Below are 25076 nucleotides of genomic sequence, written 5' to 3' on the forward strand. Positions count from 1 at the left end.
CATCTCAGTTGTTCTCTTTCAAATTAATTATTCCAAAATATGGCAGATAACATCTGCTAGCAATTCCTTTCCACTTCAATCTGCAAAGATATTAAAATGCCCTATTATAATAATTTCAATAAGTTGTCCCAGTTATTACTTTTTTAAAAGAATGTAGAGAAACATTGTACACGTATCCCTACTATATGCAGGGGAGCAATTTCTTACAGTTCATGTATAAACCCTGATAAACTGGGCTTTTGCCAAGCTTTTTATCTACATTGGTTTGATAGGTTCATGCGTAGTATAGGTTAGCAGGGAGAGACTGACTTCTTAGATGGAAGAAAAATGTTTGTGCTCAAAATAACAGACAAGGATTTAGCATACAAAATTACCTTCAGAATTGATTCACAGTTCATTCCCTTTCTATTTCCAAGCTTCAGTACGGAAGAAGAAGGGTAAGGGGAAGCATTTTGTCTCTTGTTTAACCTGTTTCTCACCTTTCCATAGTGAAGGATAATAACATAATGTAAATGTTGGCATATGGTCCAGTTTATTTTATGGTGTCAAATGTACATTAGTTATTGTATATGTTTTTTAGTTACTTAGTTAATAAATTGCAAACACACTAAGAACTCAAGCAGAAGACTACATTTGAAAATATTCCCCACATTTCTTCCTTTTGTCTCATCTTGCCTTTCTTTCCTTCTTTGTATCCAACTCTTTTCCAAACCCTTCCATATCATCTCACAGTTACTGTGCTAACTAGCAGCCACAAAGAATATGTGGCCAGTAACACATCCTCAGTGTAGTCCTACATTAGTGGTTTCACTTGTCCTTTTAATGGCCAAAAGTTACTCACGTAACCACACTGTCTCTGTCTCAGGAAATAGGGATCTTGCACACAACATCTGATTTTTCGACCTTGAGAAATGCTGCTCTGCACAATTTTAAGTTTTTGATATGACATCTTCCACACTGTCCCGTATGCATGGAGTGCCCTCCCTGAACTGATTCATAAGGCCACTACCTTCTCCCTGAAATCTCTCCTTAAAACCCACTTCCCCCATGATCCTTATTAAGCAGTCATCTAAGTAATGGCTAGGCAGAGGGACAGGTAGAGGTAGTGATGCTATTTTAATAGTTTTTATAAATGTAACCGTATATATATGTATACAAAGTTTGTTTGTGTTTAGCTGTATTTTTCCATACTCCTGTATGTCATTTTGCTTTTTTAGATTGTAAGCTCTCCCGAGCAGGGACTGTGTCATTTACACGTTTTCATGGTGTCTAGCTCAAGGAAGAGCCTCAAACCTCTCTGGGCCCCTAGGTGATAGCTGGTAAAACAGTCTGTGTCCTGCTCTTTGACAAAGTTCAGTGTCCCTGAAAGGAAAGATAGGCTGTAGGCAGTGTCTTCTCTCGGTAGTGGAGCTTTTGCTTTTTATCGTTAAACAAGAAAAAATCAGGTTATTTTCCTCTCTTTTTTTTTTTTTTTTTTTTTTTTTTTTCTGTTCTTTACTGACCTCCTTTTAGGTCACTAACACGGGTTCCAGCTAGTGGTATTTTCCATTCTCAATTCGAAGAATATAATAAATAAACCCCATTGCTACTGGTATTTTTCTAAAACATATGTTTTGGCAGCATATCAAAATTTTTTACGTTGTTGTTGTAGAGCTTTCTGTCAAGCAAAAATACAGTTTTCTGGGTTATAGGTGAGGGAGGCTTTTGTGGTTCTGTTTGACCGTTTTTGGTTGTCTTTGGACAGGGGTTCTGGTTCATTGGGAGGCTGGGAGAAGGGAACTGCATAGGCAGTATTTTTATATTCAGGATAGAAAAGATATTTGTGTCCAGATTGATAGGTAATAAAATCGTTAGGTCACAAAAAGTTCATAGTATGTCATAGGCAGTATTACCATGTTACTGCGGTTTCATAGCACAAATTACTAAAAGGTAAACTATACTCTGTGCCACTGACTTACTACTTTCAGCAACTACCTAACTCAGAGAAATAACATCCAACTTCAAACTGTATGTTTGAAGGGGATGTGATTCTAACAGTAAAACTATTTTCTGGATTTTATGGGATGTCAGGGAGGTCTTTTTTTCCTTTATGACTTTTAGGTTTTCAACAATGGATAGACTAACAGTTGTAGCAGCAAGTTTTTTGGAGGCAATACTTCTATTTCTAGCTAATATGTAGTTAGCCTATTAAAATTAAAGAATAACCAAAATATTAATGCAGCAAATTAAAATGAAGATTTGAAAATACTCTAAAAATAAAATATTAAAAGAAAAAATATTAACCTCCTGAAGTGTTTGTTCCAATTATAATTTTCATCATCACTACAAAAAAAAATAGATATCATTAGTTTCAAAATGAATATTTTAAAATAATAAATTTAACAATTCGTTAAAATTTTACGTCTCATGAAAAGCTTGCTTTTGAAGGGTTTTACTTTCAGCTTTCATTTTTATGTGTTTATTGATAAATTCTTGTGAATGGAGAATTTTACAGTGATACAATACTTAACGAATACATTCATAAACTAAGATCTGTAAATATCTAGATGCATGATTCAAAAGTTTCATGCTGATAAGCTTTTTACTGACAGAAGTGGGTTTGATTTAGTGAGTAATTTGGGCTTGTCAGTGGAAGGTAAAGTAGACAGTTTAAATTAAAAGCTAATATAAATATCCTTGGGAGATATCTCAAGAATTTAAGAGAAAGTAGAAAAATAATAGAGTAGGCTAAATTTTCATAGGAAAATAGAATGATAAGATAATTCTTCCGTATCAAAAATACTGCTTTGACAGTGTCACAAGAGTGTCAGTTGTGAGCTCTGGGGGTTTGGTGGGATTTTATATATATATATATTTGATATGTAATCTAAGTAAAATAATCCCGCTGTATGTGTTGATGGTGATCTTTGGGTTTTGTTGTGGCCTAAAGTACCTAATACGGATGTAGGATTTTCTCCTTTAAACAGTTTAGATGCTAGTGCTGTCTCTCTGATACAGAATAACTGTGATATCATCAACATAGGGTATTGTTACCTGGCACCAGGTCTTAGCAACATTTGAATGGAAAAAATATCAGTTGTTGGCATTCAAAAGAAATATTATTAGCTCTGTCTGCAATAAGCGTTCACACTTCATCTCATACCTGTTGTCCATTGTTTCAAAGGTGGCACATTCTAATGGCATCTGAAACAATGAAATTGCAGAGCAAATACATATAAATGAATGCCAAACAGTGGATTAGCTTAATGTGTTATGTTGTGTTTGAAGAAACCACTCAAAAAAGACGTCTGGGTTCAAAGTCATTTTTTTTATTTCAATATGATGGAGTTGATGATGGAGATTTGTCTGCAGGAAACAATGGAAATACCATCAAAGCAACTCTTACAGCACTGACAGCATCAACTTCTTTGATAGTTTCCAGTATCTACAGTGCTTCTATGTAGGAAGAAGGTTTTCTGATCTTCACCAGACACAGTATTTTAGAAGATGAGATCAAAAGGCATCAGGCATAATGAAGAATTCTTGAAGGTTGTCCTTGTAAGTAATTGATTTGCATTACCTATTTGAAATTCTAATGAGGTAGCAATAATAAGATAAAGGTTGTCATACGATTGTCATTTTCAAAAGCATGTGGCAGTGACTCTGAGTGGAATTAGTGAAGCACATATGTGACAAAACATGGGCTCCATCTTCATGCTGATGGAGCAAGGCTACAGGTTTTATGACTTGTAGTTTATCTCATGTGGAGTCCTCAACAATGTAAGAAGGAATAGAATTTGGACCATACCTGCTTACCGACAACATACCTGCTTTTAAAACACTTCATAAGAGAAAAGTATTGAAATTCAGCATGTTTCAAGGAGAAAAATGCTAAGCCTAGATTTTCCACAGGGAAAAAAAAAAAAAATCTAATGTGCTGATTTTTAGCAACTTTTGGCATAGAATCTAAAATTAACAGGTAACTATTGGGACTCAATACTTCTTCAAAACAAGTTTTATACTGCTTAATGTATGAACTTTAACTGACATTTTGAAAACACTGGGAATCCCTGATCAGAGAGGTCAGTTGAGTCACTGTGTGGGTGTTCTCCTCATTTACACTAGTATTATTTTGATTTTGTTAGATTATTCTCTAGTGTTTGTAGTGCCCCTTCATAATACTTGGTTTTCTTTGCTACAGGACAGTAAATGAAAAGGTTTTCAAAGCCTTTCTTCATCAACCAACAAGACAATGGTATAAAAGAAGTTGGAAAAAGAATAGTAAGTGTTAAAGAAAACGTGGGTTTTGTAGCATTTGGAGCCAGATGAATGAAACACATTGGCATATGTGAGTGTCACTTGTTATATTCAGATATTATTAATTGAATATCTATCAACATACTCTTAATCATGAGTGCTTGAGGAACAGTTAAAATTGCATGTATTTCCCAATGTCGTACAGTTAGGGCAATGGAAAACTTTTCAACACTTTTAATGTATTCTCTCTCTTTTTCAGGAGCCAGGGAGATGAAGGACTTATCTCCCTCATCTCAAAACTCCCTTTGCTGCTATTTCTCTCTCTTTTTTTTTCTTCAAATGTTCATATGTCCATGTTAACTAATTCCTAATATAATTGAAAATAAATGTTTTTAGATAATTCATCATAGTTTGCTTGTTTTTTCCCCTCGGTGTGGAAGTGAAGTGTGTAAGTAAGTGTAAGAACAGAGAAGGCTGCAAGTGTCTTAGATCCTCCACCTTTCTTTTTGGTTTCTTTCAGTTAATTGTCTTTCTTTTGTGACAAGGCCAAATTTTCAAATGCTGTCTCTTAAACAGAACATCAAATTGCCACTTAAATTCCACCTGGCTTGCAGGGTAGGAGTGGGTATTGACTATATTCTCTGCTTTGTTTTTGTTCTTAAACAGAAACCAGTGTTAGACAATGACCATTCCTCTTTCAAGGTAGGCTGAATTGTAAGGCTGCAGGATTGCAGGTGCATTTTAAATGCCTATATAATAACTTCATTAATTGAACATACTGTTAAAGAGCTGGTACTTGAAAATTGTATCTATAGAAATAATTTGGACAAATATAAATCTTCTGCCTTCCTTAAAATTACTTTTGACTGTGTGATTATAATATGTTAATGTGAATTGTATGTACTAATGTGGAGATATTTTCAAGCCTAGAAACCCAAATAAGACTTTCTTTAGAGAAAGTTTTGATAGTTCCTTAATGTGAATATATACGAATCATTTTGTATAAAACATTTAATGGTATTTGTAGATATTCAATGTTTAATGATTGATTTTACTCATGAAGCAATTTTTATGTTTTACTGATTTATTTTACATAATTTTCCAATTTTTGATTTTTTGTGTACGTTGTAGAGTTTACAGTATCCCAGACAATATACACGTATTTTTACTCAGTTTTCAATGAAAGGAAGGTGTTTTGAATGGCTTATGGTTTTGACTGTATTGCAAAGCACTTTTGTTATTTCCTCATGGTAACAGTTAAAGTAATATTCTCTGCCTATTGTCTGCAATATGGTAAATATTTTGGCACTGTGACTTAAGCACAGTCCTGCAAATTGCTCATTTGCAGTGGGACTGGAACAAGTTAATTTCCAGATTAAAATGTGGTCATGGTAGCAGATTTATGAGTATTAGCCTAATTTTCTAAATGAAAACTCAAATCATTCAATTTTTGTGTTTTTAACTATAACATTTGTATGACATGGGCTCAGTTTGCCGTTTCTTTCCTGTAAATATGATCATAAACAAGCTTGAGTTTAAATCTAAACCTTTAATATTCTTCCACTGAAACAATTATTTAGCTATAGTTAGCCTTTAAATTCTGAACAGTGTATTGAAGACCTAGCTATACCCTACCTACTTTTGGTCTTTGATGATTTTTCACATTTGAATAGCTAAAAGATGCATTAGTTTTCAGTTGGCATAGCTAATACAGCAGAGATTCCTCTGCAAATAAGTCATCTGTTTTTCTCCAGAGACACTAGAGATTTATTCATCGAATACAATTGCTTCTATGACAAGCATCATTATCATATGAACTTCTGTAGCCTGATCAAGCTTGCTTTTGAAATCAGTAGGTTCTTATCATTCTGCCACTTCCCCCCCGCCTAACATACACCACCCTTTAGTACTGGAAATCTCTTCCAGAATTTTATCTGCTTCTTTGAAAGCATTGGCTAAATTCTCATATGTACTGTTTGCCCAAATTATCCTTTATACAGTTGCCCCCAACACACAGACATTCAGCCTGAAGTATTTATCAAGTTTCTTCCCAAGCATTCTTTCACAAAATAGGCAGGGCAAGGTCTTTTGCCTCTGTAGGGGAAGTGACAAAAATCTAAAAGGAACGCAGTGGGAATAAGAGTACCTACTTGTTTTAGACAGTTTTTAGTTGTTGTTGTTGTTGTTGTTTTGTACATGGAAATTTATGATTATATGCATATTAACTTCCAATATTTATGCTAAAAATGAGCTACCTATAGTCTAATATAAAGGAAATTTTAAAAATCAACACATAAAAGCAACACCGTAACCATATTTTAACGTAGTTTAAATGCATCTTTATGCATTTTTAATGTGCACACATAAGACTACCCCTTTAGTTTTAGTACTGCTTATGTAAATGATATTTACAGATTATTGACAAAGAAACACAAATTGTATTGTCTAATGAAAGAATTAAGCTAAACTTGCAAACTCATATTTATGGAAGACGATGGAACAAAATATGTGCATATGCAGTACCTGACATTAAGGGCTAAGTTTCTAGACCGGTTGACACCAAGGAAGAATGAATGTCCTGTGTTTCCATCACTTTTCAAAAGGAAAAATACATGTGCCAAATATTTGACTGTGGTTGACTGCAGATGCTAGAAAAGGTGGGTGATACTACAGCATATAGGTGCAATTGGCATTGTATGAAGTTTTGCATAACTGATTGCGCCTGGTACAGTTTCTGTCTGTATCTATCTTAGGTATTTACAAGGCATCTGTCACCTTGGTACCTAAGCAGTTTGAAAAATGCACCCACCCCAGGAGGCATGATGCAGATACAGGCAGAGGCCCAGGTCCAGAGCAGCAGAGGCAGGTCCCAGGAAGCTCCCCAACTGTGGTACCGCTGTTGTTGAGCTCCTGGCCCACTTGTTGTGGCCAAGGAACATCTCCACCTACCTGTCAGCAGGAAGACGGTACCCCACCCCTCACGTCCAGCTCTTCTGGTGGGGAATCTGAAAAGGAAATATAATGGAAAAGGCAACGGTCCAGTAGCAGAGGTGAAACAGAAATGGTGGGATTTCAAAAGGAGGGATTCTTAAAGAACAGCACATCTCAGGGGAGGGATCAACTGCCAGTCCAAGTGGCAGGTAAGGCACAACACAGGCATAAGTCTCAAATGTTCTTCACTGAACAAAAGTTAAAGAAATACCTCTGGTGTCTCTAAAGTTTGTCTATATCCAAAACCCTGCTCTGTTCTTGGCCTCTGTCTTGGTCTTCTATCCATACAGCTGAATCAACTGTTCAATTCTCTGTGTATCTCAACCAGATAATTGCTACATCCTAACTATGTCTAATAACAAGCTTGAAGGACTGTCAGCAGGAAAGCATGGTCACAAATGTTATGAAGCAAGGCAACAGCATGGTAGAGCAATGCTCCAAAATGAAAGATGTATTCATGAACACAGAGGCTTCATAATCCTGGTTTCTAGTCATGATGTTCAGAAAAGGATTGGGCAAACCACAGGTCACCCCTGCAGGCACAAAAGACTAAGTGGTTCTCCTGTGGCCACCAGGAACAATTGCACCACTGATAGGCCACATCAGACCAAGCCCTGTATCAGCCCAGTGCAAACACGCATACAAGCAGCCAGCTACAGCCTTTGCTGCAGAATCAGAGAATTTGTCTGAAAACAGGAAAGAAAGGAAAATAGTTAGGACTTTGATGATAATTCACTAGTCACTATGACATGAACCACTTTAATAACAGATCTCATTTTTTGTTTTAACATAACAGGATCAGTGAGGTAAAACATTCTACAGAAACCTGAGAGTCCCAGGTGACTTTTGGAAATATCTGCATAGTATTCACAGTGATCAAGCACTGAAGCTAAAGTGCAGTGGGTCACTGACTGCCAGACATTCATATTTCCTTCAGCCCATATGCATGCTCCTTTCTGATTCCCTTACTTGGTCATTTAAGGACCAAACTGGGAGTCATGCCCTTTCAGAGCAAGGGACGTAAGTTTAGGAACATAAAGCAGGTCACAACTCTGAAGATTGTCAGTTTGTTGGCTGGTATCACTAGCTCTAAATATAAAGATATATATAAAAAGACACAACCGATGTGTTTTGCCTGTAAGTTGCATATATCACTGTGAGCAAGATGCTGCATGTAGGAATGATGCGTAAGGTCGAAACAAGAAAAATCAGAGAAATTGACCTCGTCCCTTTGCTTCACACCTAAGGAAGCTAGCTGTGCTTCTTTGTACCCACTTTATTTTAAGCTTAGTTTTAAATGAGAGAGATTTTTTTTAAAGTTAATTAACAACCAAGTAAGGTCAACCATGTTGATGTACAGATTTTTTCATAGCCAATTTTGTCTTGGCAGTCTGAGCACTCTCTTGCTATTTATTTATTCATTTATTTAAGAAGTCACCTCTTTGCTAAGGAAATGAGGTAAAGGCAGTTTGCTTAGGTAACTTTCAGCCAGCCTTAATCTTGCTGTTCAAAGCAGCAAGCCTCTTCACTGGATCAGGACAGTTTCCAGCCAAACCAAGTTTCCTGGTGCCCTACTGTATGTAACTGGCACGCCTTTTCCACAACACCAACCCAGAAGCTGGTGCCATCATCTTAACAAGATCCAGTCTGAATCTAGGGCGACCTTTGGTCATCAAGGAATGGATTTATTGGGCAGAGACTGACACATTCATCACTGTGGTGTCAGCCATTCACCTTGAGGCAGATTTCCCATGATTGTTCAGCAGTGAACAAAAGTTTGTGTGAGACAATGTAAAACACCCTTGGTTTCCCCTGTGCCCCACATCAATGCTTGATAAAGCTTCCAGATGAAGTGACTAGAATTGTTGAACACTTTGTTATTAATAATAACCGTTAATGAATATTCCTCCTTTTCATTGCTAGTCAAGTTAACAAACCTATTCTAAAACCTGTGAATGTATTCATTATTCATAAGTATTCGCCAATAGTTTCCACAGTTAACTTTCTGCCCATGGGTTTTCACAGACTGTTTGCTTGGATTCTTTGTCATTTGTGTTATTGGTCACCTATGCCAGATGCTTTTCTTTTAGCTCTGAAAGGCTGAAAGTATTGATTAGGAGGATGGCAAATGGTACATTTTCATAGAGAATTAGGGACATTGCAAAAACATTATCATGCTTTTTCAGAGAAACTTTTCTTCACAAGCCTCTGGCAAATGTGTAAATTTGCACAAATAACAAAGTTGTTATGATCCCCCTGAATCTTAACAATCTAAACTCAGTGGAACTATTTACAGAAATACTCATAAATTAACGTGGGCTTCGGAGTTCTTTATTTTGTTTTGTTTCAGTTTTTGACTTTTAATTTAGTTTGGTTCTATTACTTACCAATTGCTAGGTGGGTTCTGTTTAGAACATATCAGGAAAATGGAGTTTACAAATATTGAGAATTTTCTGATGAGATGTCAAAAGAAATTCAAAGATATTTGTATGACCAGTGGCTCTACCAGAATGAATATATATAATCCCTTATCTTTCTCCGATTTCATAGAATTTAACTGAAATGTGTGTTTGCTATGTGTGGTAAAAATAGGTCCCGTTTTGTTTTTCTTTTTTTCTTTTTTTTCATGTGTACTCAAATAAGAAAACATTGAGAAATAATTTCATGGTCCTACACTATATTTGTTAAGAGAGATTTGTTAATGAGGGATTGCAGCTATGGCTGTATTAGTAAGGCAACTGGGGAAAAGCATTGCAAAGGAAGAAGCAGGTATTGCAGTTAGGTTGATATAGTCCCTTTCAAATCTCCATGGAGTAGGGGAGCCAATGATTGCATGACAGTTTGTCCCTAAAAATCCATTTTCATGAGGAGCTCATGCCTTTTTACAAATACAATTTCATCCTCACTTTCCATAAAACATGCAACTGGACAGTCCAACTAGACAGAGACATAATGTGAATACTTTGAATGTGAATACGTTGAAGTAGTGAATAAGTTAAATGCATAAATAATATCCATGACTTTAGCATTTAAAAATCATAATTATATTAAGCTTCACAGAATCCCTTTCAGAGCAATATAATATTGGAGACACTTGAGTGTAGAAGTAATGAGTGCCACATTAGAATTAGGATAGACAGGGATGGATATTGAAAAGGAGGGATCCTTGGGTCTAGCAGAAAGAGCTTTCATTTAAAACTATGTAAAATAAAAATAAATAAATAAATAAATAAAAAAGCATAAACAGAAGCAGAAGTAGCATTTTAACCTGGCCTCAGCAATACCTTCCAGATGTAAGCTCACAACTTCAAGCTGAGGTCCAAAGAGCAGCATATAAACTATTCCAAAGAGCAGAAATTAACCCTTGGAAAATAACATTTTTCAAGACTGGGATGTCAGAGATTACTAGACCTGACACTGACCTGGCATTCAGACCACTGCAGCGTGAGCAGCACATCCAGCCAGCCACCTTGCAACAGCCAGCCTCTGCTGTTCAGGTTCTTACCAACAACAGTGCTTCTCTCACATATCCCTTGCCTGAGCGTGAGGAATACAGGCTCTTTGAGCTACCACATTGCAACATTTTAGCCAGATCACCCCAGATTAATTTCTGATGACCAAATTGTCCCCCCAAAAACATTTTTTTAATTATTTATTTAAGCATGGAAAGGGTAAGAGTTTTGGCCACTGGCTCATGTAATCAAGAATGGCGCTGGGCAGGTCATGCTCTACTCTGAGCTGATGATCGATGTGGGTGCAAAAAGCTTAGGCATCTCTAGTCTTTGGGAGTGCATTTTATGTACAGGAGGATTTAGAGTAAGCACATAAATTATATCCTCCTCATTAACGTCTGTAACAATGCCTCTTTGCACACCAAGCTGCAACAGGGAAACACTTGCACCCTGATTTCTACCATACGCCCTCAGGCAAGGGAAGAGGTAGCCAGGGGAGGGCAAAACTTATTTTCAGAAGACAATGAGATCCTGGCGAGCAATGCCCTCAGATAGCTTTACCTACTGTTTGGAGAAAAGAGTGAGAAAATCTGGCAAATGTTGGGGAGGGCATTGCTCACAGGATAAATGCTGTGGACAGCCGCCGTCACTCTGCAGCAGTGATTTGGGAGAGAGTGCACTAGGGGTGGGGGTGACGTGAGACGTCGGACAAAAGCGAAGATAGCCAGCAGTGCTTCAGAACAACAAAGGGCTGCCCTCAGCCAGTGAGGAGCACATCTGGCACCACAGGAAGCTCATTTGGACACTTGGCCCTGAGCTCATCCCAGGGATTTCTGACTGACACCACTACAGTGCATAGGTGAGCTTTTTGATAGGTTCACTGACATTTCCTGTCACAGTCACAATGAGGTGAATTGGTAGCTCCTGCCTTGGGATGCAGCATGGCTGTGTGTGTTGCGGGTACAGGACAGTGTGCATTTATATAAAAAGTGGTTAATAATATCAACTGCCACTTGCCCAATGCAGTCACTAAACTTTAGTCCGCCCTTCCGTTTGCCCAAACACATACACTCTGGCTTCCCAACTGGCTTCTTTCTATGTGTTGTCCAATGCATGTAGATACCTCCATCTGCATGGCCTCAGATACAGTGGTTGTTGCTCCTCTATTTGATTGCCAGATGTCACTGGGGAACAAGATGGGGAGGTTCCTGGATCCTCGGGGCAAGCTGGCCGTCACCGAGGGAGCTCACCGTCCACGCCGGCCGAAGAACAGGAATCCTCGGTGCCTGCCTCTGATGAAGACTCACCGGCCAGGACCACAGAGAGCTGGCAGTGGCCGTTGTCCTCATCTGAAACGCACAGCAACGTTGGGGAAGATTTTGAGGGATTTCAAACACCAGCGCGGACTCCAGAGTGTACCATGGACATACAGTCTCCCGGGGATCAGTCACTCAGTAGGACTCCTCAGTTTGAAAGTGACTCTCCTGAGGAGGAGGGCAATGATGAAATGAATGAAGAGCACCGCGGTGTTGAGCCTGTCCCTAGGGATCGGGGTTGGAGAGGGCAGCCCCAGCTAACAGAGGGAGAGAAGCTGTTGATGGAAACCAACAGTAGGATTGTGCAGCTGCTGGAAAATATCAAGAGGGAGCATGCACAGTCCATGGGTCTCATGTCACAGTCCATGGGCCGCATGGAGCTGCAGCTGGGCATTGTGGCTACCTCCACAAGAGCCATCCATAACTACCTGTCAGAGATTTTAGCTTTCCTCAAGCAGCCAAGGACACAGGTCCTTGAAACACGCATCTCCCAAAGAGCCACCCCCCACGTCGAGTTAACCTGTGCCTCGACATGGACTGGTGAGGACGCAGTGGCAGCCTCCACTGTGTGCTTACCAGGGGCTGAAGGGACGAGCGACTCTCGAGAACCACCGCAGGCCACTCTGCCTTGTCGCAGTGGCCGGCTGCAGAGAGCCATAACCGAGAGGGCCTCATTGCCCATGCCTACACGCCAGGCAAAAGGGGGAGGGAAGAAAAAATAACCACACCATAGGATTTTTAGGGTTTTTTTTAATGTGCCTGTCCTTTTAATTCTTAGCCATAAGGCCATCAGTGGCAGAATTCAACCATTTCCTACATTGGCTAACATTGTATTCTGGCTGACTAGATTAGTCTAACATTTTGTAGTTTATATTTGCACTGTTAACAATGTGTGCTGCTGGTATTTTAAGAACATTTGCCTCTGTTCTTTCACTTTAACTTCATACAAGCATTTTTTTACTCTGTGCCAGGCATTCATTGCTTTTCTTACAAATACAAGTCATTTCTTGAGGCAGCTGTTTTTTGAGTTTTCTTTCTCCATTAACCCATCCCCTCTGAGCAAGCATTCTGGACTTGGTGGTAAGTATACAGGTCTTGGCAATACTCGCCTCCAAAACTGTGTTCGATCAGTCTTTGCCTGGTGTTTCTGGCATGCCAGCCTGAGGTGTTGGGGTTAGCCTGTACCGGATCATGATCATTCTTATCCTCTGTGGGTCTGACAACCTCACTTTCTAAGACCCTCGGTGGAGCTAATCCACATGTCTTGGCTATGTTGTATAAGAAGTAATGTTGCCAGGATCATACCTCATATTTATCTTTTGGGGCCTGTATAGTAATGTGCCACCAGATCTATCTAGGCACCTGACTCTCATTTTCAAAGTTCCTTTTATGATGGATCTGGTGGTTGGATGGGCAGCATTATAATTTTTCCTCTGAGAGAGTCTGGGGATCTGAAACAGGAGTCACTAAGCAATGTGTTCTACGGGGATAAGAGCCATCTCCTGCACCAAATCTACTAGGAGGAGACTGTCCCCTGTAATTATCACAGATATTAATTATTAAAGAAAATGGAAAAAAAAAAAAAAAAAAAGCAACTTGCCTAGCAGCCAGACCTTTTGAGAATGTAAAAGTCATGACATGCTGTTGGGTACTGTGCTACTATGTCTGTGATTAAGAGCTTTTTATCAGAGATGACCTACATGTTGATAAAATGCAAACTACTTTCTGTGCCTTTAGGCCATCTAATTTCCTGAGGGCTGGCACCCTGAGCAGAACATGGGTGCGATTGGTAACCCACAGGGCAGATGGAAATGCACTTTGCAATAAATTATTTTATATATGTTGGTGCTGCCTCTCTCGGGGGAATTTAATATAGTGGCACTCAAATTGCTATATGCATGCAGAGGCATCAGACTGGCTTATCCATGTGGTATCCCTGACAGTTCTCTGGAAGGATGCTGTTACCAGGAGCCCCTTGAGCGTGGTAACTACTTATCACAGGTGTAGCATGGCTCCTGTGTTTGACTCTCCACATACCGTTGTAATTTTTTGTAAAGGTTCAGAAGAGTTTATATGCAAAGCAGCAATGAATTCCTCCTCTGGCAAATACTAGAGAGTAATTGTAGGCCTAAAAGTCCTCTTCTATGATTACAGCTGAGCTGCACTCTCTGTCCAGTCAGCCATAGCCTCTTCTCCGTCTTTCTCTGAGACTGTAGTTGATCAAAATAAAGCAGATACAACATTTTGTTATTCTACCAGTCAGCCACAAATTGCTCCCTTGTAAGCGTGTGTGCGTGCGTGCTTGTGGCTGTACTTTACTACATGAACGGTTTAATGATGAATTGCAGCTGGCATGGCCAACCTCCAGTGTAGGCTCTTTGCAGTACAGAATATTTCTTCCCTTCCACCTACATCCAGCTGCGTTCCTTCTAAGACTACCATTGGGGGCATACTTCTTCGGCCACACTGTCGACACAGATCAAGTGCAAATTTTTGCACCCCTTCCATGGCTTTTTTATCTCTTTTGTTAAAACTGTTTGTAAAAGTACCCTCAGAGAATTTCCAACAAAGACTTTCCTCTCACTGGTACAAGAAACACATGCTGCAGATTATTTAAGATCACATGGAGGTTGGGAGATAAGTCCGTTAGTAAGCCTGACACATTACTCCAATATGAACTGCCTTTTGAACATGTGTTTCTGGTGCATACGTGGTTTGCACGCTGGTAATGTGGATATGAACAGCCTAGCTAAAGGCAGAGGCAAGTGGAAGTTTGTCCCAATATGCTTACGTCTTATTTCTTTGGGATGAGTTTGAATAAAGCTAAATACAAATCAGCCAGTTAATTTTCTTAATAATACAGTGAGAATGTTTTTATTTTACATAGTACTTTCACTTCAAAAGTGTGGTGCAGTTGTGCGGTCAGTTGCTAAGATTTTGACGTATTCTGCAGGACCCGCCATGTAGCTGCTGCCATTTAGAATAAACCACATTCCACAGGCTGGCTGCTTCTGTAGCTTCAAACTTGTTGTTGTAGTTTTAAAATGATGCCCTCCAATCTACCCTTGCATTCTGATCAAAAACAGCAGCGCAAAAGAAGCTGCACAGATGTAGCAGTGCTGCTGCTGGAAATACTGTGCGAGGAACCCCTAAAGTGTTCCTTGCAAAGTAGCTCAAGCTGTCACCTGCTCTCCTCTCCCATTTCTCAGTGCTTTAGCTAGACACAAAGTGCCACTTGAATGGGAGCAGCTATAGGGCTGAGGAACTGTTCACTGACAAGAAACCTGCAATAAACTCACACACAATAAAGTTCTTCCAGATGGATATAGTAGATGGTGTTAAGAACAGGTACCAACTGATATTTTGGTCAGATCCTAAATTAGGATCTGACTTCTAGTATTGTCTAGCAAAATCAGTGCAGTTGGAGGGTATGTATGTTTCATCCCCAAACAAATATATTCATGCTTTTCAAGTGTCTGTCATAGCCTCATCACTCTTTCCCTGTAGCTTTTTGTTGTCTGAATGGGTATATGGTTACATGTGTCTGTTAAAAATAAAGGGGATCAGTTCTTACTGGTATATTTATATTTCTGATTTACAGATTTTGAGTACCTAGTGCTTCAGTTTCCCAAAGTTCCTTCTCTATCCCAAAGACCAGTTGTTGGCCTTCTGGGATGTTGGAAAGGGTGGGAGAGACTTAATATGAAATCTCTACATCCTTGAATCTCTTGGTGATTGATCCCCTGAGTACAATTCTAGAGTCTAGCCATATTTTTGCTGTATAGGTCAAATGTTCATGGTTACACCATTGCTTTCTGATGCCTTTTGCTGAGCAGAAGTGCAGATATTTTTCTTTCAGAAGTTCACAGTTTGTATTACAAAGTTTTATGAAATGTGACTTGAAGTTTGTTTTATTTTTGAATACATGTGATGGTTTTAAGATTATTTTTTCCTTTTCTCCTTTCACTGGATGATTTAAAACACACAAAAATAAAGCAGACCAATGAAAAAAATGAATTCTAACTTCAATTGAAAAGAAACAGAAACACTACTCTTGTGGGAAAGATTTCAGCAGTGTTCAGCTTACTGATTCTGCTCAACCTTTCCTTTCCTGCCTCCTCCCTGACCCTCTGTGACACTAAAATATCCACTTCTAGGACAACCTTCTTCTAACCAGAAGGCTAAAAGATCTTCCCTTTCTTCTTCTCCCATTTAAAATATCATCCTTGCATCTGCCAGATCTACTATTTAGAGGGATCAAAAGCTCTTTTCCTCCTGCCTTACTCCCATCCATATCAAGGGCCCTGGGTTTGCTGCTCTCCAATGAGAGGTAAAGCTTAAATCCCTGAATCTGATACTTTGCATAGTAACACCATCTGTAGACCACCAACATCCTGGTTTTGAAGTCTGTAGTAACCTAATGAAGTAGCTGCTTTTCTGCTGAAGCAAATAAACATTTGGGAGGAGGATCTAAGGGCTGAAAAGTAACATTGCTCCAACTCACGTTGTGGAAGCATAGGAGCCAGGCTAAGGTATTTCACTCACATAAATACCACAGGCTATATAACTAATCCCTACTTCAGTGAAACTTCAAAGGAAAAGACACTAAATTAACATGATTATCAAGTACAGAATAGTCAATGTGTTGCAGTCTATGCTTTCTTAGGGAAGCAAATGGGATGAAAAGGGTAGTAAGAAACCCTGTGGGTATGGTATAAGTTTGGATACTAGTACAGGTTCAAAAATAAAACTATTTTGTTCACTAGTCGTAGGCTAGTGATTTAATTTCTCCATGCCTTCCTTTTGTAATAATAGAAGTGGCAATAAAAGATCTGTGAGGCCATAATTAGTTGATTGTATGATACTCTGAGGTCCTCAGTCTAAGGGAGTAACATTATGTATTAAATACCGATGAATCTTACTTGTGACCAAAGTTGGAAATGGGGTTAAAACAAACACTCTAAACAGAAGATTTTGATTAAAGTTTTCCCTATATATTATTGTCATGCCATATGGTAGATCAGGATCCCAAAGCCAAGTGTTGAAGTTCTCATTCTGATTTGGACTTTGCCTGCTTGGTCTGTTTCTGACCACAACTAAATAAATTCCAAGACTGTGCAGTTAAAAAAAAATACATATAAAAGTTTAATTTTAAAGAATGTTGTCATTGCTTACAATGCTAATCTAATAATCCAAAAGTGTGAATAGATCAGTATGTGATTAATTGAAGAGAATAGGCATAAAAGAGCACTTCTGGAGTACTTGTTATTGTCCAAAATATCATGAAATTCTAATGACTAAGTACAGTCTGCTTATCTCTATTTGAAAGAGTGCTGTACAGATTCATTATTTCTAAAGGTCTTCTTTCCATTTCTATATAGATATTCTCCCTTCACATTTTGAAGGTTTGAAGAAGAGGATTGTTTTTCGAGTCACACTAAGTAAACATTAAATGCATGCAGGCTTAAAACTAAAGCATGCATGTTATGTAGCAGCAATAAAAAGTGCTCGGCTTGCACGACTTATGATGCTCAAGCATTGCCTTGTTAAAATGCCAAAAAAAAAACAACCTTTTTCTTTGCATTTTTTTGAAAAGTAAATCTCTTCCTTTGACCTTGCAATACTTAAATTTTCAGTTTTTGGACAAATTATATTTATTTTACTGAATACTTTTATATTACAGATAAAGTGGATGAAATAGTACCAGTTTCCAAGCCATCAAGAATTGCAGACAATGCAACTGTGGACTCAAGAGTGGCAACTATTAAACAGCGGCCTTCTAGTAGATGTTTTCCCTCAGCTACAGATATGAATGTGAGTGGTAGCTATGAAGTACTGCTTTCACTTCTGAAATTGATTGGAAGGGGTACTTTGCTGGTGTGCAAAGTTCAACACACAACAGAGATTAATTTAAAACAATGCTTTATATAATCACGCTGTCTTTATTATCTTGTAACCTTTGTCTAGTCTGTGTTTTTGGTAATAGTTTGTTTAACAGAAGAGCCTATGTACCCCTAAAACCTTTTAGCATTAAGTTCTTACATTTATTCTGAGATTGTCTCTTCAACAGCATTGCTACCATTATTCAAACAGATGTGACCTTGCTCTGCCTGTAATCTGAGCTGGTAAGATACCAGTAAATTCTAACTGAAGATGTTGGTACAACACTAAGGCCAAGCTAAAATCTTTGCTGAAAATCAAAGTTTCAGTGCCAGAATTAGTGCAGCCACAGAATTTCTGCTAATGTGAAGGTTTCTACTAGCACAGGTTTTTATTATTTCTAATGACGTATGTAATATCTTAACTAAATAATGCATGATGATTTGTAAGGGAAGAATTGACATTCGTACCATAGCATGTATTAAAAATTTAAGCTCCAGAACGCTGAAATTGGATTCCTCACTTGCAGAATTTGCTCTTACAGAACTTTACATGCAAAAAAAATAAAAGGTTCAATGCATTTTAGATGCATTTTTCCGTAGCCTACCTCTCTAAAGTAGCCCCAGTCCTGATACACTTTGCTGTTCTCCGTAGCTTGGGAAAGAAGGAAATAGGGACTGTTTCTAGGCAGAAAACAAATAGTTTTGTAATGGACTACAAGCAAAAAATGGTTGAGTGCATTGGGATCAGGGTACGTTTCTCAGTTCCTAGCTGAGAAGCTGACTTCCAGCGTAACCTTGCACAAGACACCTTGAGTCTGTGCAAGACTCCAAGAGTAGGTCTGCTTCTAAGAAGTGAAGAGGGCATACAGCTTGGCACAAAGCGATTGTTAACACCTATATGGTATGTGCGAGGCTTTTGAAAGTGAATGAAACAAAATGTAATTGCTTAGGCTTCCTTTTTCTTACAGCACACAGAATGTGCTGGAAACTTAATATATTGCCTTGTAAATGATTTCACCTACCTCCACTTACAGCTGTTGTTATTTTTTTAACATATAAACAAATCTCAGCCTTACCTTTCTCCTCACCTCCTTCCCAGAAGAATATCAGATTTACTATTCTCCATAAAAATTCTAAGTAAGAGGGGTAGTGGATTAGTGGATTTACAAAAGAGTTATTTACCTGTGAGAAAAAGACTTGCATGCTTTAATGCTCTTGGGCTTTTTTTATTTGCTTTTTTGTAGTCCATGTATGAGAGACAGGGTATTGCTGTGATGACGCCCACTGTACCAGGGAGTCCTCAAGGTCCTTTTCTGGGTATACCTCGGGGTACAATGAGAAGACAAAAATCTATAGGTAATGTTTCTCATGCATAGTTTACCTGTGCATTAATCACATACTTTTAGCAACTTTATCTCTTTCTTAAAGCATGTTTCTCCAATGTCTTTACCTCAGTGAATGATTGCTTATTTTTTATACAAATTTAATGGAAAAAGAAATTCTTGTTTAAGTTGCTATAATTTCCACATTCTGCCTTAATGGCAGTAGGCAAGTGTTGTAGAATGATGTGATTCATTTCTTTAGAATGTTTCCTCTAACAAAAAACGTTATTGAGAAGGGAAAAAAATAAAAAGGAAAGAAGAAAAAGAGCAGTACAAGCCTATTACAATGCATTACCTATGGCAAAATGTTATTCATTTTTATTTTGCTATTGAGGCAAAAGTATTGTAATGCTGTGTAGTTTACAAAGAAATCCCTATTGATCAAAAGGAATAAAAATCACCTCCTTTTCATTCCAAATGATGTCAATAAATGGTTGTACAAAAGAGAAAAAAAAAAAAAAAAAAAAAAAAAAAAGAACAGAGTAGACCAAACTTGAGCTTGTTCTGTTCATTATAATAATCTTAGAAGTGATACTTCTCAATTTAGGAACCCATTAGGATGATGTAAAATTGGCCATCTAAATTATCCCAATATTACCAAGTTTATTTATGTTAAAAGCTGTATGTAATAATATAATGACATTCTTTGAAATAAAACATTATGATTTTTTTCCCCAACAGAATCTTCTTAGTTCCTTTGCTAAGCTTCAGTGCCTCTTAAAAATTCATTAGGTTTCTAAGTTGCATAATTTTGTACATTTAGAAAGTGCTAGGGACAGACATAAGGTATTCTTCTGCACCAAATGTCTTCCCTGTTCAATAATGTTCAAAGAAAATTTGCTTCTCTACAGCTACCTTGATGATACATAAACCCCAAACATTTGCCTACATATCAATGATCATTTTAATTAAAATTCTGTAGTATTCTTTTGAATTCTGGCATCTGGGTTTCAGCAAATTCAGCAAGCAAAAATGCTTATGTTTGGAATGAGATAAAAGACCCTTTTCATAATTGCACATATGCTTCATGTGAAATGTGCCTTAGCATTTTAGGTTGGATACAAAAATAACGCAATATGAGGCATTGCAAAGGAAGGCATTATTTTATATATACTTTCTGTTTCTTAGGAATAACAGAGGAAGAACGGCAGTTTTTGGCTCCTCCTATGCTGAAGTTTACCAGAAGTCTTTCAATGCCTGACACCTCTGAAGATATCCCACCACCACCACAGTCCTTACCACCTTCACCACCACCACCTTCTCCCTCTCTATACAACTCTCCCAAATCCCCAACATCAAGGAGCTATGGAACTATTAAACCTCCATTTAATCAGAATTCAGGTGCAAAAATTTCTTTGGTTAGGCCTGAAAATGTGGGAACTATGATAAGGGACAAAGGGATCTATTACAGACGAGAACTGGACCGCTACTCTCTGGACTCTGAGGATCTGTACAGTCGGAGTGCCACATCTCAGGCGAATTTCAGGAACAAGAGAGGTCAGATGCCAGAAAACCCGTATTCTGAGGTCGGGAAGATTGCAAGCAAAGCAGTTTACGTGCCAGCCAAACCAGCGAGGCGGAAGGGGATGCTGGTGAAACAATCCAATGTTGAAGACAGTCCAGAAAAGACCTGCTCTATTCCAATCCCGACAATTATTGTGAAAGAGCCGTCCACCAGCAGCAGTGGGAAGAGCAGCCAAGGGAGCAGCATGGAAATCGATCCTCAGTCTTCAGAGCAACCTGGGCAACTCCGACCCGATGACAGCCTAGGTGTCAGCAGTCCATTTGCAGCAGCCATTGCTGGAGCAGTAAGGGACAGGGAAAAGCGGCTGGAGGCAAGGCGTAATTCTCCAGCCTTCCTTTCCACAGACCTAGGAGATGAGGATGTTGGGCTAACACCACCAACACCACGTATGAGGCAATCTAAATTTACTGATGAAGCAATGTTTAGTAGTGAAGATGGCTTTAGACAGCTTATGTCACCGTCTCCAATTCCTGCACCTAGAGAGCCTGAAAATATTTTTAATAGCAGTGAACCCAGCAATCAAAGTGATTCAAGGACATTAAACGCTTCGTCCAAAACAAAAGGTACTGAAAACAGTACAGTGGCAGCTAAGCCCACGAATGCATCCAGCCCAGATAACTACGTTCACCCAGTCACAGGAAAGCTATTAGATCCAAACTCACCACTAGCCCTCGCTCTTTCTGCCAGGGACAGAGCCATGAAAGAACAAACACAGCAGATTCCAGGCAAAGGGGACACTGTTAAGCCTGACCTTAATAAACCACTTTACATCGATACAAAGCTGAGACCCAATATTGAAACGACATTTCCTGTTACTGCTACTGTCACTAGGCAAAATACTCGCGGGCCATTGCGAAGGCAGGAGACTGAGAACAAGTATGAAACAGATGCAGGGAAAGAAAAGAAGGCTGAAGAGAAGAAAAACATGTTGATAAACATTGTGGATACTTCACAGCAGAAGTCAGCTGGCTTGTTAATGGTTCATACCATGGACACAGCAAAGTCAGATGATGCGCCTGAAGACGAAGAGGAAAAAAGAGCTGAAATGGAACCAAACCCTGAAAACTCCCCACCAGAGAGGCCAGAGGGAAGTGAGGAAGCAGAAAGTGAGCTGGATGTGCCTGCTGCACCTGAGCCACCGGCATCTCCCTGCAAAACCATCGTAGCAGCGAGCTCTGTCGACGACCCAGTCATCTTGCCATTCCGCATCCCCCCACCACCCTTAGCATCAGTTGATATCGATGAAGAATTTATTTTTACTGAGCCACTACCACCCCCCTTAGAGTTCGCCAACAGCTTTGATATCCCCGACGACCGCTCAGCTCCCGGTTCAGCTCTAACGGACTTGATTAAGCAAAGAAAAAACGGCACGCCTTCACCCGCGCCATTTGCCCCCAGCCAGTCAACAAATTCCTTAGACAGTAAAAAGCAAGTGGGTCTTTCAAACTGTTTGCCTGCCTCCTTTTTGCCACCCCCTGACAGCTTTGACAACGTCACTGACTCTGGGATTGAGGAGGTAGACAGTCGGAGTAGTAGTGACCATCACTTAGAGACAACCAGCACTATCTCAACAGTGTCCAGCATCTCTACCTTATCCTCAGAAGGGGGTGAGAACGTGGATACTTGTACAGTCTATGCAGATGGGCAAACATTTCTGGTGGACAAACCCCCAGTACCTCCTAAGCCAAAAATGAAGCCCATAATCAACAAAAGCAATGCACTTTACAAGGATGCGCTAATTGAAGAAACTGTAGACAGCTTTGTTATTCCTCCTCCCGCTCCGCCCCCACCTCCAATCAGTGCACAGCCCAATATGGCTAAAGTTGTTCCCCAAAGGACATCTAAGCTGTGGGGTGATGTGACGGAGGTGAAAAGCCCAATTCTCTCAGGCCCAAAGGCTAATGTTATTAGTGAATTGAACTCAATACTCCAGCAAATGAACAGAGAGAAATCCTCAAAGCCAGGGGAAGGATTGGAGTCACCTACTGGAACAAAAACTGCAAGTCTCAGTACAAGGTAAATGCAATTAGCAAAATAATTTAATAATAAAAGCCTGCTTTCTTTTCTTGCCTTTACTAACTTCCCCTGTAAATCATACAGATTAAAGAATGTACCTTTTATTGTACATATTTGTTTAATGAATAGTCTATGACAAACAATTTTACAGATGGGAAGAATTTCCTACATTGTCAATGTTTCTGTAGTCTACAACATAGGATAGGAGCTTTTTGGTATTCCCAAATTTCAGAGACAGTTTCCACAATCTTATCAGTTGTTTTGACACGAGTTACTAAGATTTGTGTTTAAGTAGATCTTCTTCTTCTTTTTTTTTTTTTTTCTTTTAAAATGTGGTGATAATTTAATTTTTGTTCAGATTCTTAACTTATTTTGTCTTCAAACAGGTAAAAAAGTGTTTTTGTTCAGGCTTACTTCACATTCACTGCTTGATGTTTGATTCATGCTGGTATATCTAATAATCATATCGTGATATTTATCATGATACACTACCATATCATGAAATATAAATCTGTCTTAGGAAATTACTCACTGAAATCACTTTGCACTGTTCATGTTTTTGCTAAATGGTTAATTTATCATCTTTGGCACTCAGTATTATTGGATGTAAGTTCTTACTTTCTATTGTCCCAATTTGCTAGTGAATAGTCTGTGACGTTTACAGGTTCAAGAGCATGGCTCATTTCTCCCAACAGTACCATCCTTTTAGTGCAGGGTGACACATCTTCATAGAAGTGGTATCAAAAGGTACTTAGAGAAAAACTAAGTTACAGTAGTCAAGCACCATTAGGTAAATGCACAAATAATTGTTGTCACATTTGTGTTGAATATGGATATAAATATTATGAAATCCAAAATTAAGGGGGAAAAAGGGAGATTTTGTTCATTTTATTAAGATCCCATGGTATTACTTTTCTGTGGCATGGAATAGTTTGGCCTTATATACATTCGTTAAATGGACCTTTTACTGAAGTATCACATATTGTTTGGCCTGGCCTGCTCCAGAGAAATAGATTTTTTTTGCAGAAATGTAGTGCTGATTTAATTTGTTAAAAAAGATACCATGTAAGCAACTTTAAATAGAAATATTCTGCTGGGTAATGAATAACCTGGCCTTTGAAAAGGGGCATTCTTTGCATGCATAAAGATGTTTTGCATGTAGCAAAAGGGTGACTCTGTTAATTGCAAATGATTGCTCATTCAGAAAACAGTGTGATCGCAAGCCTCAGAGTCAGGTAATTACATTATTTTCTGCAAGATGTAAGTCATTAAACTGCTGACAGGGAGGTATGGAGGTTATACATCTTCTAGAATGAAGGGGTGGAAGAAAAATGCCAGAATTCTGGAATTCCTGTCCAGTAGTTCTTGATTAAATGGTACAAAAAATATATATATACTGGCTGCTTGATGAAGACCATCTTTGAACAAAGTTACCACAGCAAATGAACCATTTAAATTTGATAACACCTCTGGCAATCATAAAATCAACATTTGTACACTAGGCTTGAATTTACATAAGTCTTTTCTTGCACGTCTCTGACAGTTTCAATTCATACTATTCTTACTATGTTCAAGAACACTATTTTTGCTTGGGCTTGATCGTCTTTCTTGTTAAGCCATATGAACGTGTTGCCTCTGACTTCATATGTTTGATATATTTATTATCATGTATATTTTAGATTGATAGTTATTTCCAGGATACAGTAAATATATTTATCATCAAAGGTATTTATCATCATCAGTAAAGATATTTATCATCAGATTTTATTAGAAAATAACTGAGGCAAGCAACTACAATGTACAGTAAATACTTCAGAGTACTGTATTTCTGAGAAAAATAAGAAGTGGAAGCAAATAGTTACCTCTTTTATTTATTTATTTATTTATTTTTGTGGAAAGAAATTTAAACTGATACAAAAGCTGCAGAAAAAATAAGGAAAAACTTATTTCTTGGAGAAAAACAAACTGTCATGTAAGCAAGTCATCACATATATATTACATTTTAGAGAAAAATCTGACTTGGACAGCTATAGGAAATCATTTTGCTTCTCTGTCCTTTAATCTTATTAATTCTTGTAACTCAACTTTGGCAAATTGCATAGTCTTCGTTATGGAAATAGAGACTCCATTTGGAAGCAAAAAATGCAAAGAATTATTTAAATCTAGCTGAAATCCTACTTCTTTCCTGAAAAGCTTGCCCAAATGTGCGTATTTGCAAACTCGGGAGAGGATCTTGAGATACAACAATCCTGAAAGACCTACGAGGTAATAAATAA

The 25076-nt window shown here is 38.5% G+C and overlaps 2 protein-coding genes across 6 annotated transcripts in view; both read left to right on the plus strand.

Annotated features, from left to right (window-relative positions):
• SHANK2 (SH3 and multiple ankyrin repeat domains 2) overlaps nt 1–25076 on the plus strand; it is a 347164-nt gene that overhangs the window by 309082 nt on the left and 13006 nt on the right. For 2 of the 5 annotated variants that reach the window (XM_035326922.1, XM_035326923.1), the window contains 3 exons: nt 17679–17809; nt 19122–19233; nt 20388–22800. In XM_035326922.1, the coding sequence (XP_035182813.1) occupies nt 17679–17809; nt 19122–19233; nt 20388–22800 (2656 nt within the window). Of the gene's footprint in view, nt 1–416; nt 438–17376; nt 17437–17678; nt 17810–19121; nt 19234–20387; nt 22801–25076 lie in introns of all 5 variants that reach the window. The other 3 variants (XM_035326921.1, XM_035326924.1, XM_035326926.1) reach the window with 3 other exon arrangements.
• LOC118167512 lies at nt 4919–13010 on the plus strand. Its single transcript, XM_035326927.1, has 2 exons — nt 4919–7376; nt 11858–13010. The coding sequence occupies exons 1-2, from the start codon at nt 7298–7300 to the stop codon at nt 12715–12717; spliced, it is 939 nt and encodes a 312-aa protein (XP_035182818.1). The 5' UTR covers nt 4919–7297; the 3' UTR covers nt 12718–13010.

Source organism: Oxyura jamaicensis, chromosome 5 (genome assembly GCF_011077185.1).
Source record: "Oxyura jamaicensis isolate SHBP4307 breed ruddy duck chromosome 5, BPBGC_Ojam_1.0, whole genome shotgun sequence".
Lineage (NCBI taxonomy): Eukaryota > Metazoa > Chordata > Aves > Anseriformes > Anatidae > Oxyura > Oxyura jamaicensis.